This window comes from Cavia porcellus, unplaced genomic scaffold (genome assembly GCF_034190915.1).
Source record: "Cavia porcellus strain 051 isolate PalLab524CR breed Dunkin Hartley unplaced genomic scaffold, mCavPor4.1 scaffold_20, whole genome shotgun sequence".
Taxonomy (NCBI): Eukaryota; Metazoa; Chordata; class Mammalia; order Rodentia; family Caviidae; genus Cavia; species Cavia porcellus.
In genome coordinates, this window is record NW_026947503.1 from 56,630,937 (window position 1) to 56,652,937 (window position 22,001).

The window sequence follows — 22,001 nt, forward strand, 5'->3', positions numbered from 1 at the left end:
AGTGGACTCCTTCCATCTGCACTGGTTGCTGAGGACTTAGAGTCCCCACCTAAGTGACTTCTTAGAGTGGATGTCACCTGCAGGCTGCTGGAGTAAGCAGAAAAGCATAAACAGTTTTGATCCTGCAGTTGCCTGTTTTTTGGTGTCACCTTACTAAGGCGGGAGTCTGGGATGAAATTCATTGCTAAACCCAGAATCTCTGACATTCACCAGCTGTGTGACTGGGGGTGGCTCAGAGACCCCACTGTTCCGAGCAGGGCAGTTGTAGTATCTGTTCAGGAGTTTCTGAGGGTTCAGTGTGTTCATATGCTTAAATAGTGCTTAGAAGACTGCCTGGTGGTACTCAGCACTGAAAAATGGGAGCTGTGGGTGGAGAGTTGAGGACAGCTTGGCAAGAAAGTGCTACTATGGGGGAGTTTTAAACTTTTAAGGATTAAATTTAGAAGTTTTGAGACAGATGTGGGTGGGGGAAGGGACAGTAACAGGGAAGTGGTTGGAGATTAGTGAGATTGAGAAAAATTATTTATGGGCGAAAATATAAATGCTTATATAAGAGGTGAACATACATTATTACTGGATTTCACAAAACTGAACCATCAAGACAGGAAACATGTATATGAAGTGAAGAATCAAATTCATGCTAAGAAATAAAAAAGTGGCAGCATGTTGAGAATAGAAATAAGAACTACAGATTAGGTCAATGAGGTTACAGATGGCGTGGTAACATAGGACAAGGAAGAAGATGTCGCTTTGATGTAGACCTGCAGAGAAGTCGTCACATAGGATAAATAATCAAATCAGAATATGTTAATCATTAAAATAAGAAAACAGTTTTAATAGCCAGATTTGGAAATAATTAGTGAGAGAATTGATGATGCTGATGATATTGTCAGTTACGGGATATGAGAGAAGAGTGACTCATACTGGGAAGGGCTTAGAATTTTCATGAAAGTAGATAAGGTGAAATCCTCCCTGCACTCTTATTTTGATTAATCCTGAACTCTTCGTCAGAGGTTCTCATTAACGGACTGGTTAAAGGTCACAGCTCCAGGAAATGCAGGGGTAGGAGCCCAGCCTTGAAAGGCCCACCCAAGTTGTGTTACAGTGGTCTAAACATAGTAGCCCTTCTCTGGCCACTCCTACTACTTCCTGTTACAATTATTTGGAATAATTTGGAACAATGTACAAACAGCTTTAGAGTCAGATGCCCTTGGTTCAAGTCCTGACCTGCTGTTGACCTCGCCACAGAATTCACTGAGGTCCTAACAGCCGCCAGTGCAGAATGGCAGTCTCTTCCCGCCACAGTCTACACCTCAGCCTCTGTTCCTCTCCTCCCTCCCTTCTCTCTAGAGAAGTGTCCCCCTTATTTAAAACCAGTCTTTCTACATTTGTTCTAATAGCTGTCTGAAGGCACAAGGAGACGTGTGATGAGTTGCTTTCATTTTTGTTCTCAATGACATACAAGCTTTAAACACTTCAAATACTAATTTAAAATTGAAATTAAACAGTGAGGAATTGGAGTGGGGATGTAGCTCATTGGTAGAGCACTTGTGTAGTACGCACAAGGCCCTGAGTTCAATCCCCAGTACCACAAAAAAAAAAAAAAGAAAAAAAAAAAGAAAAAAAAAAGATTTATTCTTCTACATTTTTAGGCATCAGAGGTCCTAAAGTCAAGGGTTGTGCTCCTTCTCAAGGATCTAGGAGAAAGTCCATTTCTGCCTTTTCTAACTCCAAATTCAAAGCAGAGGTGTGTTCTCCACAAGTCTCTGAGTCTGACCCTATTCCCTCCCTTTTTAAAAGGACCCTGTGACTACATGGGGCTCAGCAAATAATCCAGGATAATCTCCCCATCTCAAGATTCTTAATTTAATCAACTCTGCAAAGTCTCCCTTGCCGTGTATAAGGAGAAGCATTCACAGGGTCCAGAGAAAGCACATGGCATCTTGTGAAGTCTTTATTCCGACATCGCTAAGCCTGATGCTGTGTGCTCACTCAGCTGTCATCTTGGAGTAAGGGAAGGATTTCTGGATCTTTCCAGATCTTGTTCCTCATGGAGTTGGCCTCATTTATCTAAAAGGCTCCTCTTTCATCTTTTAAAGACAGAAGCATGACATTCAAATTCCACGTTCATGAGACACCAACCACGTCCTGTCCAGCCCTCCCCAGATTATATTTTGGCTTAATTTTTTCTAATGTAGGATAATGGTTAAAATTATAGGTGCTGAGGCTGAAGGCTGTTGATAGTTATGCCAGTCCTTATGCCCTTGAGAAGGTGGTTTTCCTTTTCTGTGCATTATTTCTTCTTCAGCAAATAGGTCAGAGGATTATTTGAGGCATAAATTAATACTATTTGTATTGTACTTAAAACCTCGCCTAGTACAGAGGACAGTGATAGGTGTAGACTCATTATCCTGTGCCCTGGCCACTCTGCTGGCCTCTACTCATCTCTCTGCTTCCAGCCTGGCCGTGTGGACGCTCCCTCTGTGTGCTCGTCCCCTGTGCTCTGCTCTCCATGTTACAGCCTCACTTCCCCAGCTTGTTGTTGCTCCTGGAATAAAATCCTGACTACCATGGCAGGCCACCTCCAGGGCTCACGGCTTGGTTCAGAAGCGGCTTGTCTCTTCCCCATTTTGTTGCTTTGCCCTGCACTTGCTGCTTTCTGGCCACACTCGTCCTCCTCCCTCCCTCCCTCAGCTGTGTACCCCATCAGGCAGCCAAATATGCTGTGAAATGAGCCTCTGCTGACCTGTGTCTCATTCCTGAATCCCAATAGTCAGTCCTATCCTGATACTGAAAAGGTGTGAAGCCATTTTAAATACACCTTTCTTAGAATATTTAAAAGGTCCTTCCACTAAATGTTTACTCTTTTAAATTATTAGTTTATGTCACTTTAAAGTAAAAGGAAAAGTTTTATTTGCTTAGCTTAGAAGTCTCTGTGATTTCCTGTTCCTGTTTCTTGTGTCCTTCTCAGCTGTTTGGGGTAGGCAGGATCAGTGGAAATGTGCTGATCTGGTGGATAAGGCAAACCCTGCTGAGAGCCAACAGGGCAGTGTAACATTTCCAGCCCTGTGGGTCTCTTGAGAAAAGTAGTTTTCCTGTATACTCAGTACCTAAAGATTTCATAAAATTCCATAGATCAGGCAGATTTCTTTCTTGTAATTTGATTGAATTTCATTATTTAAAGTCATTTAAAAGAAGATAAATGTAATAAAGCATCACCTCTTCATGGGAGAAGGTGTAAAATGCTTATAATCAAGTAAAATTTCAAATACAAGCAAACAATTTCTGGAAAAGGACAAAACTCTCATGCATACTGAAGCAAAAATCATTGAGAAGCTAAATATTAACTAGTTATGTGGAAAAACTTCATTCTTCCAGCTAATAAAATTATGAAAAAATACTTTATGGAAAAATAAAATGATTTTACGTATTTCTGCTTTATCAGATTATTATTATTTTTTTTTAACTGCGCTTCCCTCTTCTACCAAAACACTCAAATACCTTTTGATATCTCCTGTCTTGGCTAATTTTTCCTGACTCCAGGCAAAATTTAGTGCCTTTCTTTCTTTACTCCTTTAGTTAAACCTCTTTGATAGCCTTTCATTGGAGTATACCTGTCTCTTTGGAATGTGTCTGTCTTGCTTTCTCATTGCTGGGATAAAATACCTGACCCTCACAACTGAAAGGAGGAAATGTTACTTTGGCTCACAGTTGGTAGAACCATTAGTTCACCGGCTCCAAGGCTGGGAAGGGAGGGTGGCATGGCAGAGGAGAAAGAGCTCATGGGAGGGCAGACTGCCCGCAGAGATCAAAGGAGGGGAGGAGACTGACCTTTCCAGGCCACGCCCCTGTGACCACCTCTTCCAACCTGGCTTCACCTCCCAGCCTCACATTTAGCTATCACTCTTCAGTGGACAAATTCACTGAGGAAGGTCACACACCCCCATGATCCAGTCATCTGCCCACGTATGAGCACAGGACACTTCAGAGAGAAACCATAACCGGATGGGAGGAAGCATATCTGTTTACATTCGCAAAGTGCCTTGTGTGAGGTCTTTGTTGGCTCTCTGAAGGCTTGTTGAATGAATGTCAGGTGTCTGTGCTTAAAAATATATTGGTATTGAATAAAGAGCCTGAGATGACCAGCTTGCTGGTTTTGTGTATCTGTGTTCACCACTTTGGATGTGGGGGACAGGTGGTGAAGGAGGAAAAGGGTTGAGATTTGGTGTCAAAAGATAAAACTGTGCTCACAGAACTTGCCATCCACTTGGAGCTTGAGACCTTCTCATAGAGAAGAATAGAAGAAAAAATAGGTTAAGGGGGAGGAAACTAAAGATGCACTACTTTATGAATCTCTAGTAGTCTTCTAAGGAATTATTTTGGAAGTATTTATTACTGGTTAAATAATTCCATGGCTGCTGTTCTTCAGTACCAGTAGTAATCTGAGATAGCAGCTTCATGGAAAATTCTTGCCCCCTAAATGTTACAATCATTCAAAATGGTTTTTGTGTTGTGTTCATACTCTCTTTTAGAAACATTTTGAGAACAGTTGCTCAAGAAAAGCTTTCTTGGTAGGTTTTTCTTTTAGTGCTATTTTGGTTGAAATGTGCATGAATAATGCATAAAATCCAATAGTGTAGACTGGCAAAACCACTAGATGTTATATTGTGAAACCGAACCCTGCTGTAGCATTTTAGCATGCAGGGTACCTCTTTTCAAATCAAAATTTTCAAAGTGGAAGGTAGTAGTGTTTCAACTTCAGCTTTGTGTGGAGAACGGTAAGCATGAAAATGGTCATGACCTATGTCAAAGTTTAATCCAAGTACCACAAGTAACAGCTGATAAAAACTCATAACATCTACATTGATGTTTTTATGTGCAGCAGTTAGAGGATCTGGTGGAGACTGGCGGTGTTGTTGGCAAGAACTCAGAATACATCACGATCATTCAGTAAGAGGCTGTGCACACCGATCTTTATATTCACGTGTCCAACATCCTCTCCCGGGCAGTTCATTTTTAAAAGTTACATACATTTTATCTGTGCTTTTTTGCACTTTGAACCTGTCTAGTGTTTGGTGGTTTTACACAGCAGTGTGTTTACAGCACTTCTTTCGTATCCCTTTTATTTGATAATTAGCTGAATGCTGCCTTTTTGTGTTTTTTGATCCTGTTTTGCCTTTTTGTGTGTTTCCTCCTCATCTCCTCACAACACTGACTCTTAAGGTTAGAAACCTTGAATTAACTTTTGCATTTTCCTTACTAATTATGAGCACAAAATAGGCTAGTTGATAAATGTAGAGTAAATTCAGTGTCAGAGAATGACTATTACTAAACACTACATGTAACAGAACAGCGTTCAGTGTCAAAAATAGTGCAAGGGACTCTTAATCTAGTCTGAAGTTGATGCTCTGAAAACTGATGCAGCAGACTGTTTATTCTGTGTGCATGTCACAAGCACACACTGAGGGATGTAAAGTTTTGAAATGACTCTCTGGCTCAGCTTCATTTGTAAAAGTGTGTTTACTGGGTATATTACTGTTTCCATTAATGTTCATTGTCGAATCATGCACTTCATGACTGAGACGATTTTCCTGGGTGCTCACAATGTGCCAGGTATTTTTTAGATACGTAGGTTGGGGTGTGGACAACCTAGGAGAGCCAGCGCCTGAGGGTCCTTAGATGGCACATGATAGAGTAGCTGATCCTCCAGCACACTGCCGCGCTACCCACTCTTCAATAGACAAATTCACTGATGAATTTGTCAGGTCAGACCCCGTACTGTGTCTCCTCCGTGATCAGTGTCATACACCCCGCCACTGACCGCCGCCTCCTGTTTTTCCACCCCATCTGATGTCTCCTTGGCCCCCCTTGGGCATCTGCTCTGTCTCCACTGCCGCGACTGTGTCTTCACTTCCTTCCCAAGTAGGCTGGTGCAGAATGGGATGCCGTGTTGTCACCATCTTCCTTGTTCTCAGCTGGCACAGCTCCAGCTGTTCTTTACATCCCATTCCCCAAACAACTGTGAGGCTGGAGACAAGGACAAACACGTGTTGTGGTCTTGGTTTAAATCCACGACTCTTACCTTACTGCTGTAGCTGTGCTGCTGCCAAGGAATCCTGCTACGTCTTTCTGATCAGTTCTTTCTATGTGCTTATTTCATACGTGTGGTATCACTGTTTCTAACCCCTTCTCCATCTAGGGACGTGGTTTATGTCACTGAGAAACATCTATTGTTTTCCCCTAAAAACAACCACAACACATGCTTGAGCACCCCCTATGCTTGGTGTGCTCTCCCTAACTAAAGCCGAGCCCTCCATTTGCTCCTGGGATTGCAGGTTTTTAGCACTTTCATAAGGACATTGTGCAGTTCTTACTTTCCTGTAACCGGTTCTTCTTTGTCCCCTTTAGTGTATCTTTTTTAAAAAGCCCTGGACCCCCACCACTTCCTTTTCTATCATTTTTCTTAACCCTCATAGTGTCCCCTGCCATGGCACTGCAGTTTCTCTCAGCAAGACCATCATGGAACAGGCTCTGTCACCCTGTGGAGTGGTCCTTTCTCAGGACTTCTCTTATGTCTCCAAGTATATCACTGATGCTCTTCTCTCGCCTTTCTACACTTTCTAATCATTTGTACCAGAGTGTCGCTTCTGGGGCAGTAGCGCGGCATCACCTGAAAACTTGTTAGAGATGCAGAATGTAAGACGCGTCCTCAGCCCTAGTGAAAAGGAATCTGCATTTTCCCCAACCCTAGGTGATTCAGATGCACATGAAAACCTGAGCAGCACTGCCTTGGATGACCCTATCTAGTCCCATGCTTTTAAATGCTGATCTGTGTTCCCATAAGTCTGTCGGTTTTGTGTATCCAACCTCACTCTTCCCCCTGAACTTTAGACTCATATCTAAATATCTACTTGACATATTCACTTAACTGCCTAATGCGATTTCACCTTAAATGCTTTTAAATGCCTGGACAAGAACTTGTTTCTCCTCACAAGCCTGCTGCTTCCATACTTCTCATTATTTTGGCAAATGGAAGACTTGTCTTTGCTCATGCCTAGGCCAGAGCTATGACTCTTTGGATTGACTACCATAGTCTTTCCCCACCCCCAGCCTCTGCATTCAGTCCGTCAACAACTCCTGACAGATGGACCTGCAAAAGATAGCAGCATCTGGCCACGTCTCATCATTCACCCCTGTCGTGCAGCCTCATGCCCCATCATTTCTCACTGGAATTATTTCAGTAGCTCTCTGACTGGGCTCTCTGCTTCTCCATTATTTCCCACACTGAGGTCACAGGGATCCTTTCCAAGCACAGTCTCTTCACACTGATTCTGTACCCAGAACCCCCCAGTGACTCTGCTTTTCTGCTTGAGAAGTCAAAGTCCCATGTGCCCTGGTCCCCTGTTCCTGAAACCTGTTTTTCTCCTCCACCCATCATACTGACCTTTGTAATAGTTCTTCAGCTTGCCAAGCATACCCTCCCCTAGGCCTTTGCTCTTTATTATTTTCTCTGCCTGACACTTTCTTTTTTCTCTTTAAGACAGGATCTTGCTATGTAGCCTAGGCTGATCTCAAACTTGTGATCCTCCTGCCTCAGCCTCCAGAGGGCTGAAATTATAGGCATGCACTGCCATGCCTGGGATTTTCTTCTCCCAGATCTATAGGGCTCACTACCCCTATCCCACTTCCTTCATTTTTCTGCTCAGAGAGATCTTTACCCTCTCCTTCTATATACTTTTTCTTATCCTTTCCCTTCTCAAATAGTATACTTCACAAAGTATGCATTTGCTGGTCTCCCACAACTAGAATATAAACTACTCAATAAAGGAAAAAAGGCGTATGTTCTCATCTAGTTCCTGGATGTATTTCTGGTCCTTGGAGTAATAGTGCTGTATAAAAAGATGATCAGTAACTTTCTCCTCTCCCCTTCCTCCCTTGTCAAATAAGTACCACTTAAAGACATTTCAGAGGAGAGGTGGCTAACTGGGAAAGGGCACCAGATAAGCAGCATATAAAGGGTCACTAAGTGTTCTCTAGAAGGAAGAGGGAAAGTATTCCCTGCAGAGGAATGAAGCCCATGAAAACGTAAAGAAAACTTCGTTTCCACAGCTGTCACTCAAGGCGTTCTGGTTGAAGCGAGTGACCCTGCCGGCTATTGAGGATAGTGACTGGAGGTGAAGCCAAGGACCAGCTTGCAATAAGTCTGCTCATGAGATTCTGCTGGAGAATTTGGATTTTAGCAGCAAGCAATGGGGAGCCAACAGATACTTAGGAATATAGAATAATATCATATTAGTGTTTTAGAAAGTTTCATTATTGGGCTGAGGGTTTAGCTCATTGGCATAAGCACCTGCCTTGCAAGCAGGTGGTCATGATTTCGATCCCCGGTACCAATAAAAAAAAAACAAAGAAAGTTTCATTATTTTACTAAACATTGTGAAACCCTATAATGTGTTTGCATTATACTGAGAATGGGAATTTCAAAAGAAGGCACGGTCCTTATAGGACGGTTGTATTTTAGGAATGAAAGTTGATTTGAGGCCCTAGTGTCCTAGGTGCAAGATGACAAAAACTTGAATAACAACAGTGTAGCCTCCTATTGCTACTTTAATGGATTCCTATAATTCTGACCTCCTTTCAGGGCAGTGTCAACTACTGGTTGACGTTCTTGACCTGATCAACTGCCCCTTACAGCTCTTTGCACTGTCATATCCTGACAGCGCCCATATTTGAAAATCTGTACTTGATGTTCGTCGGTCCTGCCCTTAAGCCACATGGTTATCAGTGAGGCATTGTGCATCTCTAGCAACTGACATATCAGGGATCCAAGTGTTTACATAAATAAAACTTTGACGAGTGTTTTCAAGTGCAGTTGAGGATAGTTGGTTGTGGATGATGTGATACGCTTTGGATTTCATCTTCCCTGCTCTTTCCTGTCCCCCTCTGCTAAGCCAAGATTTCCATATGGCCTAAAGCATCTCAGACTCTGTGTGATAGAAACTGGACACGTCCCTCTGTCCTGTCTCCTCCTCTAGTCTCCATCCTGGCTGATGACATTATCTACACACTGTAAAAACTACAGAAGTGGAAGGTATTTTTTGCCCCCTTTTCCTGTGCCCCTCACCTCATCTAGATACCCAGTCTACTCTTGTTCTCCCTTTCCTGCTCCGTACACACAACACTGTCCCAGCCCTGCTTCCTCCTCCCTGTCCTTTTGACCCTACATACCCCCACAGTACCAGCCTGACAGGTCCCTATCTTCCTGGTCTTTGTCCCCATTCCTCTTCCACATTGCATATTGTGGGTGTGGGAGGTTGGAAAAACGGTCTCCCAGACTTACAGTGATCTCTGGAATTTGTGAATACTGCCTTAAGGATTTTGAGATGACACGATCCTTGTGGATTCGCTACATTGGATCCAAATCCCATCACAGAAGTGGAATGATGTAGCCACTGGTTCAGGAGCACTGGCAGCCACCAGAAGTAGGATAGGCCTGGCAGGGTCTCTCAGAGCCTCCAGAGTGAGTATGGGCCTGTCAGTGCTTTCATTTTGCCAAGTAAAACTGATGTTGGGATTTTGGTCTCAAGATTTATTAAACACTAAATTTCTGTTGTTTTAAGCCACCATATTTTTGATAATCATTATAGTGGTCGTGGTAAATGGTACATCAGGGCCTTGCATACAGTCTAAAATAGATCTTAATCAAGTTCTCAGATCACAAACAAACCACCCACTGACTCCACATCACTACCAAGTTAATATCTGGAATCTCTGATCTGCCCCAGCTTAATCCCCAGCCTCTGAGAACCATGTCTGTTCCTGTGGTGACGTCCTCTCAAACTGTGCTGTGTAATCTCGCCCTAACCATGATCCTTGTTCTCTCAGGCCTGAGAGCTGGCCACTCTTCTGCTTGTGTTCCCACCATGTACCCAGTGTTTTTTCCTGCTCTGATGCCATCCTCAACCTTCTCACTTTGGCTCCCAGGTCGATTCTCCTCAGAAATTCTCCTGGTACTCCAAGAGTGATTACTTCCCTTGTTCCCAAAAACACTTGTTTAAATATACACATATACATGGAAACGTACACATATATTATGTGTAAAGATAACACGTGTACGCAAAGCTAGCACAGACACTGGGTACTTGGAGGAGACCAGCCATACTGCCTTGGCAAACTGGCTCAGCAGTTAGCCTGTTGCTTTGTGTGTAGTCGGTACTGTACTTGGAAGATGTAGATTTGCTAAGCTGAAGTGATATGAAAATACTTTGTTTTGTAAGTACAGGTTAATCTGTAACTAGTTTTTAATTGTAGATATAGAGAGAATACATATGTGACCTTCCTATAAATTAATTTAGGAACAGATGTTGACACGACAAATTGGAAGCTCTAGATTTCATAGTCCAAAATAGATGAATATAAAGTTTCCACGGGCTGGGGATATTGCTCAGTAGTAGGGCTCTTGTGCAGCAAATGTAAGAGCTTGGGGGCGGGGGTCCATCCCTAATGCTGCAGAAAAAAAATTACAGTAGCTCACATTCTGTTGCTTAAATAGTTCTTTAGCTGTGTGTGTAGGTTTATTTGAGGACATGCTAATACATCTGAGAGACTGTCACAAGCAGCACTACCGCTTGGCTAAGTTTGATCTTGGATGTCATTTGGAGAGGATGTCTCTGATGCTTCTTGTGTGTTTCCAAGATTCTCTTTCACACTTTTGTCACTTCCTTGGTAAATTATAGCAGTCTCTCAGCAGCCACCTCTGGGCTCATCCTGATTTCCAGTTTATAATTTATGGGAGATGTAATAGGCATTGTTTGTTTTCATGGTGATTCACATTTTATTGATGTTCTTGTGTTTATATCATTGTACCTTAAGGCTAAATAAAAATGTAGAAATGATATTTGAAGCTGTACATTGAGTTACTCTTTAGAATCGCTTGGTACGTGGGAAACTATAAGCAATAAAAGTATTAAAGTGAGCCTGTAGTTTCCTACCCATGTCCTGTTATCTTAAGCAACAAGAGGGAGAGCGATCTGGGCATTATCCCCAGTTCTTCCACATCTGGCCCTTTTGCACTATTTTTTCTGGCCAGTTTTCAAAGGTCGTGTTGTTTTAAAAAGTGCTTATCTGGGTAACTTCTGGATTACTTCTATAAATTATTGGACTGTTGATATTATGGACTCTTTTTTTTTAGCTTTTTAATGATAGGAAAAATTAATAAGCATCTGAAAAGCTGCTTAACTCAGAAAAGATAAAAAGGATTCCCTCAATTATAAAGTTGGAGCTGCAATAACCCTTGTACAGTCATTGGCTTCCATGTTACTTTAATGAGAAAGGAGACCGCGTTCAGTCTGAAATGTGATAAAAATAATTCTCTGTTTGTAATATGACCAGAGCTTTAAAAATCTAGGTCATGGAAGACTTGTCATGTTAAAACCACCTTAGATTTTTGTTGCCTATTCTATTAGTATTGCTATTTTAGTTGAAAAGTTAATCAGGCAGAGATTCTATCTTCAATGCTTCACTGTAAGCTAGAACATTTAGCTTTAAAAAATAGTTTTTCAAAGTGTTAGTCTGATACTTTCTTTGTCCATAAAGAGATTATCACAAGTCACCAGAGTCCTCTTTGAACTAAATGAGAATGAACCCTACAAATCAGTGCATACCAAGTCTTCTATTTCCCATCACCTGGGCTATAGAGATTTTCCTAATTGCCCATCAAAAGTTTAATAAATAATGTAGGACTGTGTCATAAATCTTTACTTTATCTTTCAAGGGTCCGTAAAGTGTCCTGAAATTTATGAGTGACATTGCTTATTATGAAAAATATGTTCATGAGGGAAAAATGCAGTGGGAAATAAGAATAATGAGAAACTTAGTTCTGAAATCTAACTCATATTGTGAGGAGAAATTTCTGTTGCTGCATTTATAAAATCTGGAAAAACTAACCAATTTTATGTCAATGTGGTTAACTTTTTAATTTGACATCAGAGTGAGACCCAGTAAGACTAGAGCATAGTTCACATACCTACTGTGACAGATCTTTGAACCAATGGGCTTTTGTGTGCTCATTTTGGAAGTTTTTAGTTGTTTTGTTTTTACTATAGTAAAATATATTTAACATAAAATCTTTCATTTTATCCATTTTAAAGTGTACAGCTCAGCGTGATTAAGTACATTCACATTGCACAATCCTCAGCACTGATCGCTGACTGTGTTTATTGTAACAAACATTCACCTTATGAAGAAGAAAGATTTACTCAGCCTCATGATTTGGAGGCTTCAGTTTGTGATGGTTTGGCTCAATTGCTTTTAGACCCAGGGTGAGGACACACGTCCTGGCAGGAGCTTGTAGTGGAGCAAAACCTTTCATTTCCCGTCTAGGAAATGAGATGAAGGGGCCAGGGCTATACAGTACCCTGGGCAATTGGAAGACCTCCCACTAGTGCCACTGCTTAACCCCCACCCCCACCTCTCAGTAGTACACGCTTACTACTACTTGCTAAGCCTTACTTTAGCATGTGGGTTTTAGGAGAACATTTAAGATCCAAACGATACACCATCCAGCGCCAGAACTGTTTATTTGGCCCCAAACTGAACTCAATACCATTAAAGACAGTAAATCTGTGTTGCTCCCTCCACTTTCATTTTTAAAGTATGAGCATTGTGGCTTACACTACTGTAAGAGCACACAGTAACCAGCACAGGGGAGGCATGAAACACATGCATCTCTGATACTTGATGGTGCCCATGGAGGCAATAGTATGTTCTCAAGTAATATGACACTGCTAGAAGATAATGCGTGACCGGTTGGATACTTACATGCATGGACCAAATCAAAGAACCTGCAATTTTAAGACTGAGTTATCAGCCGGGGATTTAGCTAAGTGGCATAAGTGCCTGCCTTGCAAGTATGTGGTCATGAGTTTGATCCCTGGTACAAAAAAAAAATAAAAGACTGAATTATCTTGGACCAGGGATATACCTCAGCTACCTGGTCCTGAGTTTGATTCCTAGTACAAAAGAAAAAAAAGATTGAATTGTCTCAAAGACGCAGAGGCCAATCATTTTATGAGAAGACTTGAAAATTATTTCTGTGGGTAACAGGTTTTGACCATCCATAAACTGTCACAGTGGCCGTGGCCTTTTTGGTCCTTAGCTAAAACATGTTTAAATTCAGGAATCTCAGAATTGTGATCTCCATGTGAAACAGTGCCACTCTGGAAATAGGCACATTGAAGTGATGAGTGCTAAGATGCCGTGATCAGTTAAGAATGGTTCCCTGTTTCCAACCAGATATCTCCAAGCACTGCATATATCAGACCTCTCTGTTCATAGTACTAGAAATAACTGCTTTGGTAGCAACTACTTTTTATCTCATGCTACTGTGAAGTATATAACTGATCATATTTCCTTCATTGCCTTTGAAGTGACAAAGTACTATGTTGATTTCCCTCTAGTAAATGTAGACCCTTAATGGCATCATTTACTGCCTCATGCCCAGTGTTACTTTATGTCCCCTTGTCCCACTGCCTGACTGATTTTCGTTGTGTACAGTCAGCGTCATGACTGACAGCGTCATTCCGCCTGTGCTTACTTAGTCTTACCCTCTGTCTTACTGTGTGCCTCACTCTTCCATGTGGTGGATCGTGCTGGTCCCTCTCCTGGGGCAGTTTGCGTGTTGCAGCTTTGTCCTCCTGGCCCTCGTACTCCTCCTCAGCTCAGTCAGCAGCCAAACCCTTTGCCAGTAGGGTCTGCTCTATAAAATTGAGCCTCCCTTGTGGCCAGCATACCCAGTCAGACTTCTGTTAGTGCACCTAGAAAGCCCCAGGCAGTCTACATCTGCTGGATCATGTGCATCCTGCCTGCTTTGCATGTAATACACGGAAGAGGGGAACAGGCTGAGGAAGCGGTGTCATTTGTAGTAAATGAGTCCAAATTAGAATTTAAAGATGGACACTGGCAACTAATGATCTTTTCCTGTCCAGTCCGGATGGAGGAGGGTATTGGAGAAAGGCTTTAGGAGCGAGCAGAGAGGAGTAGGCTGGAGGGAGAGGGAGAGGTAGAGGAACAGGGAGTGGGAAAGGGATGGACAAGAGAGGAGTCACAGGGAAGGGGCCAGTTCTGCTTGCCACAGAGGACAGTGCTAGCCAGTGTTGTCACCGGGCGGTGAGCACAGCAGCCCCATGCCCTGTGTTCCTAAAGTGGCCAACACAGAGAAAGGTGTGAGTAGGCATTCACTGCACTGACATCGTGCTTCAGGAAAAGTGTCCCTGCTTTGTAGCAGCTCAGTGCCTTTGTGGTGTTTACAGCACATCTGCTTTTTGTTTTAAAAAAAATCTCCATTAAGTGTAAAGTCCCTACTTTGTGATTTGTGTCTCTTAAATTGAAAACATAATATCCTGTACATACTAATATTTCTTACATTTTTTTTTTTACTCTTTTGATTCTTTTGACATCTAAATTATAAACTAAGCATGCATTTTAGGTAATACTAACTGGTACAGAGTTGTTGTGATTTTAAATTCATTTTTTTTTCATGTGAAACAGATTTTAAAATACATGTGACCCCTGTCACTGTGATTCAGATTTTGCCTCTGGGCTCAGACGGCCACCCACATCTCCTGAGCACCCTTATCATGCTTTCACGTTTACTCTTGGCTGCCCTTTGACACCCCTCTGCCACGTCCACAAGACAGACCACGCCCCTCTGCCTTGTGTGCCCAGTGATGTGTCCAGCCACGTGGAGTGGACAGCACAAGATCTTGTCACACTACTCAGAATGCATGCAAAGTAAAGCTTACAGATTGTTGTTTTCTGAGATTTTTATTTAATGTTTTTGGACTGTGGTTGACTATTGGGAAAACAAAGCCCTTGATAAAGGGGCTACTGTATGTTGCTTTATTTTGAGATGTGTGATGGAACAAAGCTGTGACTGTAGAAATTCCATTAAATTTATATTTGTAGGAAATAAGAAAAGCCTTCTCACCACTGAAAGTCTGTCTGCAAGTAGTCTGCATCCTTTAAAGGGCCCAGCATTATGTGTTCAGGGTGAACTGTTCTGTCAATCCTGCGGCCATGTGGCCACCACTGTGGACCCAGCTGTTCTTTTCAACCAGCAATATGTGACAGCAGGAAAGCCCTAAGTTGTTTTGTTTCCTTAAAGTTCAGCCATGGTACATGCTTGGCAGATGGTGTATGAATGTCTTTAAGGAAGGTTGCTTGAACGTGGGTCCAGCTCTTACAGAGTCTAGGATAGGTACAGTGGGAGGGTATAGGTTTTCTTGAATTTCCAGTTTTAGTAAAGATGAAGATGTCATTTAATGGAGATCCAGTGACTGTTGTTTTGCGCTGCAATATAGTGTTAAACAAGGAGTCGGAACCTGGCTCAGATTCTGGCTCTCACACTTAGAAACCATGAGGCCGGTACTACATTTGTTGATGACTCTATTGTCTTGCTTCACAGTCACTAAAGCATCCTTAAGATGTTCAAAGAATGATGTGAAAGTGCTTGAAAACTATTGTGGATTGTGCAAAATTAGTCATAATTCCCCAACTGGCAGATGGCTCAAATCTAAATACTTAGCCAGCTGGGAACATGGCATTTCAATCCTAAGAATGTCTTCCTGGTAATTAATATATGAACACTTTGAGCTTTAACTCTTAAGGACTTAAATAATATATGGAAAAATTATTCTTAAATGTATTTTAAAATTTACTTTTGTGTGTATGGTATTTGATGTGGTTTAAAGATCTCACAAATATAACTGCTACAGCTTTCTACTTATGCTTTTAAAATTTGATTGTTTCCCTTTATGCCTAAGATGCTTTGAAAGGGAAAATAATAGACATTTGGGGGTAGGGGAACCACTAAATATAATTTCTTAAAGAAGTGGGTAATCTTTGGAAATCTCTTTCAGTATATAAAGTTGGTTTAATTGTAGGTTTATGTAAGCATACATCTGTTTCATAAATCCATTTGAGCCTTCCTGGGTGCAGGTTTTCTCAAATCCCTGAGGAGGTGTTTAACAGATGAATCGCTGAAGGACAAAGTGGGGCTGCTTAAGTTTCAAAGCCTGATGCACTGGGGGAGATGCCCATTGTTAGGGGAGCCCGCGCTGAAGCTCAGTTCACTCACGATGAACCTGCTCTATCCCAGATTCCGAGTCGGAGAAGTCCCTGAGTCAACTGGAAGCAGTGACAGCACAGTCCCTTGAAGAGGAAGAAGAGCACGGGAGCAGTAGGAAACACAGAATGTCCGAAGGGAAGGATTGTGGTGGGGGAGACGCTCTCTCCAATGGCATCAAAAAGCACCGGTAGGTTGGCCTTGTAACAGCTGTTGTCACTGTCTCACTGCTCGGAAAATTTAGGTTCACACAGAGTTGTGTGCCTTCTGTCTGTGTTTGGTACTTGTGTTGCTGTGTCCCTAAGAAGGGCTGCAACTGGGGAACTTGCTCCTTTGTCCATTTACGGGGACTTCCATCTGTTAGCGTAGGAACAGAGCAGCCAGTTTGGTGTAGCACCCGTGTCTTCAGGGGAACACACACATCCTTCCGCGGCACCTGAGAAAGGTTGTTGAGAACTCTCCATTGAAATTGATACTCTGCTCCCTTTTTCCTCATACATCTTTTATGACTCGGCCTCCAGTGGTGTTTTAGTTCCTATGCATTTGATCTTTCTGGTTTTATTAAGAATGAATGGTAATATTGCCAGCCCAGTGACGTAATTAGTTAATTTAAACAAAGGCTGTTATGGGGACCCAGGGTTTTGCCAAACACATGCCTTTCATCCAGTCTAATAACATCAGTGTGTTTCTGTTTTCTTGGTGGCTGAGTGCTAGAGACTGTCTCAGTGAAAGCAGTGTAACACACACCACAGTCTCCGGTTTCAGCACAAGTTTACAGATGCAGGGTACATGTGCATGTTGGCATTTACATAGTGAGATACTTTTTAACATCAGAGGGTAGGGCATGTCAATGATGAATTTCTACAAAATAGTCGTTTGTTTGGTTTGTATTTTTAGATTGTACAACACCATGATTCTGACCACAACTGGTCTCAAATGTTATTCTGGGAAAAATACTTACATCACTTCGCTGATTTATTTCTGCTTTTCCTTTGCTAACAAAAATGTCTTGGTTTGTATTTATTTTTAGAAGATCAATGAGTTTAGGAACCTACTGGATAAACAGTATTCTCGTGTTGGACTCAAAGTTGTCATAACTTGTTAATAATCTGTCATACCTTTAATAGAGTTTACTGTTGCAAATGACGTGGCGAGCAGTATCTTCCCTCAGTCCCCCTGCAGTGCCAGCCTGTCAGTTCCTTTGCCTTCTGAGACTAAACAGTAAGCCCAGCAAGTTTGCCACTTTCTAAAGAAAATACTGCGTTGAGCAGTTAACACATACATCATCCAATGAGAATGCGGGTAAATCTTCGGAAAGCTCATAGATGCATACAAATGTTGGATTATTAAATGATCAGCATGAGTACTATGTTTAGAACCAACAGCCATCTTGCGCTGTGGTTGAAGGAATTTCTCTACACCCTTTTCAGAACCAGAAGACCTTTTCGTAGGGGTGCTATAATAATGGCAGTAGTTATTTTGTGTTTGATGTAATTATATCCTATGCAGGTATTCTGTGTTCCGTTTTAGTCACACCCAGAATGGTACAGATGTGAAACTTGCAGTTGTTCAAAAACATGAAGTCAGGACAAAGCCACTAAAGAAGAACACAAAAGAAATTAGGCAGCGACCTCACCAGAAAAGTTAAACTGATTACAAAAAAATGATGAAACTTATTAAATCTATAAAATGTAATGCTACAGTCCTCAGTCATTCATGTAAAAATTGGGGCACTTGGAAAATTGTGACTAGCCTACTAGGCAGGAAAACTTAACTTTGTCTTTTTTAAAAGCAGCCTTTTTCCCCATAAAATTCCTCTATAGAATATATGACATGCATAATTAAGAGTTTTAGCTTTAGCATAGGAAAAATGTTGAAGTATTCAGTGATGGCAAATTTCTGTTGCCTTTTCCCCAAATAGCTTCATAGGAAATCTGTATTTATAGTGGATACTACCATATTAATACTAAGAATAGTTTCTATTGATAGTAATTATGATGTTTTAGAAAAGCAGAGATATGTTGCTAGGTTAGATATAGGTATTGCTTAGATCCAAAGTAATAATAAAATCTGTTTGAAATTCATGTGAAATTTGTCTTTACCCTTGTCATAGAGTTTTGTTGCTCTAATACTGAAAGCTTATTTACTTAACACTTAGTGGTGTCATAAAAGTCTTGTGTTTGCCTCTCACCCGTGACCATCCCACCAGTTAGCCCCTGGTAAATACACTAAAATTTAGGAAATAGAGACGTGAAAATCCACACGGATTTTTAAAAAGAAGAGTACATATTTTTAAATTGGAAAAGGGAAACCTTTGCAATTATAGTGCCATCTTCACTAATACAAGGGTTTTCAACCATTCTTTTTAAGCCACAAAACCATTTGTGCAACAGAAATTCAATGTGAAAACTACTACAGTCTTACAACCTTCATTTTGACTGTGGTTTCCCCAGAACATGCAGCAAGTTGCTTTGTGGAAAATGAGCCCACACAATGCCATAGTAACATCTATATTTACATGGCTTATTGCCGTCCTGGCCATGTGCCATACGAACAATTATCTATACTTGGACTTGATTTATTGAATTTATTCTGAGAGCTCTAATAGTCTAACTTGTTAGCACTTTTGCCCAAATTGTCTCTTTGGTAAAGATATTTGAATTTTGGGTACAATGTAAGAGATACTAATAGTAAATTAGAATCTGGAGAGGTTAAACTCATGTTACAATTCTTTAAGTGTCATTCATTGTACTAGTTGCATTAATCAGCTAAAGGAGAAAACTATGTTACCACTTCTAATAAATTTTAGTAAAATTAAATCATCATTCATAGTAAAATAGATTTACTACAAACCACAAATAGAAGGAACCTCTTTAATCTGATTAAAAATTACAGCAAACAAATTACTTGGTGAAGACATACTGAAACGGCTTTGTAATTTACTATCAGAAATATGACAGAATGCGTGCTCTTTTCTATTCAGTATTACTTAGAGCCCATACCCAAAGACAGCACATACAAAATTTAGATATAAACAAAGTTGATTATCCACAGTGACACAGTTGTCTGCATAGAAAACCTGTAGTCATAGAAAAATCAGAAGAGTTAGCAATATTTGTTGGCAAGGTTGCTGTATAGAAAACTACACATTTTATTAATCGCTGGCAGAAACTACAATTAAAATTGATAGAAAAGAGAGTAACCATTAAAAATCTACATGCCTAGAAATAAGTCTTTGCCCCCACCAAAAGAAAAATCCCAGAAAAAAGTATAATGAAACTTATTGGAAAGGCAAATTCATTATCCTAAAAATATTCCTGTCAAATGATCTGTAAATTCATTGTAATTTTACTTAAAATCACAATAGCATTTTCCATGGAAGGCAGAAAATTTATAATAAAATTTATATGAAGTACAAAGGACTTTGAAGAGACAAAACACTCCTCACCAACCAGATCAGAGGGGAAAAAAGTTATGTTTGCTCTACCAAATATCAAATATTTCAGAATTTTCCTGGAGATAATTTGACCTGTAAAATAGAGAAAAAGCCCCAAAGGAAGCCTCATACATAAGGAAGTCTAGGACATATCACGGAGCTAGCTAGCACAGCAGATCTGTGAAGGAAAGAATACATGATTTGGTAAAGGATGCTTAGTTAATCATTTAATATGGATTGGAGGAATAAATAGAGTCCTGTTTGATATCCAGTGGCCCTCCATATCTTAGACTCTGTGTCTGGATTCAGGCTACTACAGATTGAAAGTTATTGGGGTGGAAGATGGACATATACAGGTCTTTGTTTTGTCATGATTTCGAAATACATTAAAACAACTCTTTGCATTACATTTGCTTTAAGTATTGTAAGTAATCTAGAGGTTACATAAAGTATACAAGAGGATTGTGTCGATCATATATTACACATTCTGTACTGTCTTATATGAGGGGTTTGAGACTACAGATTTGGGCACCCAAGGAGACTCCAGGAACCAGCACCCTGCAGATGCCAAGGGACAACTTTGCTGATGAGTCAAGTACTTAAATGTAAAAACAGCAACACCTGCACACTTTCAGAAGAAACATAAACTATCTTTATAGTTTTGAGATAGGAAGAGATTTCTTACAACAGAAACATCATGGATAGTTTTTTCATCCAATTCTAATTAACTTACTTGCACTTGATATATTAACTCGTGCTAAAGCCATCAATAGTAAATGTGGCTGAGAATCTCCCAGGTTTGTTATCCTGAAATAGATTTGGGCTCCAGATGACTGCTTAGCTTTACTCACCCCCTGACTGCTTTAGATATGAATTATTAGATAGCCAAGGGGAGAGGATCATAGTAACTTTTGCCTTTTGTCAATGAAGAATTCATAGGAGAAATAAACTGACAAGTCAAAGTCAAGTGAAAGGTTGAAAATAGAAGTTAAGGCAAGAGTATATTGAGAGGTAAGAGTATATTGAGAAAAGAGTATATCCAGAGGTAAGAGTATATTGAGGAAATGTTGTTAGTGGTAAATACAAATTTTGCAGCATTGAATATATTTAATCTCTGGAACAAACCCACTTCACTCTTGAACTCTCACCCCCTACCCATGTGCAACGATGATCTGGATTCATACTTTTTAGATCAGGAAGTTTAGCCAGTAACAAATCATCTCACCCAGAGCTGCTCTGCTGCCCTGGGCCTTCTCCATCAAGGTCATTAATTGGGCACCTCCTTCTTATGTAGTGATCAGGGCACTTAAAGTACATCTCCAATTTCCAGAAGAGTCAGGAGGAAGATAGCAACAGTCTTGGTCTGAATCAGCCAGATTGGCAAAATGGGTGTCAGAATCAGAGAACTAGAAATCAGCCAGCCACTCGGATTACAGAACATCATCTCTCCTACAGAAGCACATTTGGAGACCTCTACAAATGAGGCAGTTGACAGTGGGGCTGGTTATCCAAGCAAAGGCTCACACTTAAAAACCTTAACCTAGGGCCAGCAAGCAGGCAGGCCACTGGATCGCTGAGTACACTGGGAAGACAAAGCAGGGAGAGTGGACTCTTCGTGTTCACAGATTTGAGTTGCTGAAGTTACCACTATGAATTACACTGGGGGAACTACATCGTCTTTCCACTGAATGTTTATCTTCTGGTTCTGTGTTGGAGTTTAGAAAGCAAATGGAGTTGCTCTTTTTTTTTTTTTTTTGTCTTTTTCCTTTTTATTGGTACTGGGGATCGAACTCACAACTGCCTGCTTCCAAGGCAGCGCTTATGCCGCTGAGCTAAACCTCCAAGCCCCCTAGAGTTGCTCTTTTGAAAACAGCAGTGGAGGCTCAGAGTCCCAAGGGCCCTTCTTCTTCTCCTGTCCTCAGTGCCAAAGATACCTCTTTGGGGCCCTGGGACCCACAGCTGGAAAACCACAGTCTCTTTCTAGTGCTGGCATTCTGTAAACAAGTGATGGTAGGACCCGCTGTCACCCCAAGGGCTTGTTCTAATCTGTTCTAGACAGATGCTTTTCATGGGCAAATGAGAACAGTTTTCTGGGGCAGCTGTGATCTGAAAAGCTCTGCTGGAATGAATGTCATCGCCAATAGCTAATGAATGGATACTTACCTGGATCATGAAGAAAAATACTGTTTTTTTCTGTATATAATACCACATGTAAACCATTTTATTATGGGAATATGCCTTTCAAATATGCCTATAAATAGACTAATACAATGAGCCCTTTTATACTTACTCTTCAGCTTCAGTACTTGGCATGTGCCCACGTTGGTTTCATCTACAAACCCTTTCACCTCTCATCTTCTATAATTCTAAAGCAAATCTAAGATACATTGATTCAACTTTATATTTCAAGATACTGCTCTTTAACTAACAAGAACTGTATGT

General features: G+C 41.0%; 1 protein-coding gene across 6 annotated transcripts in view; it reads left to right on the forward strand.

The window, feature by feature from the left end:
* Osbpl1a (oxysterol binding protein like 1A) overlaps window positions 1-22,001 on the forward strand; it is a 182,704-nt gene that overhangs the window by 107,150 nt on the left and 53,553 nt on the right. For all 6 annotated transcript variants that reach the window (XM_003474108.5, XM_013157121.3, XM_063231830.1 and 3 more), the window contains one exon: window positions 16,157-16,313. In XM_003474108.5, the coding sequence (XP_003474156.1) occupies window positions 16,157-16,313 (157 nt within the window). The remainder of the gene's footprint in view (window positions 1-16,156; window positions 16,314-22,001) is intronic.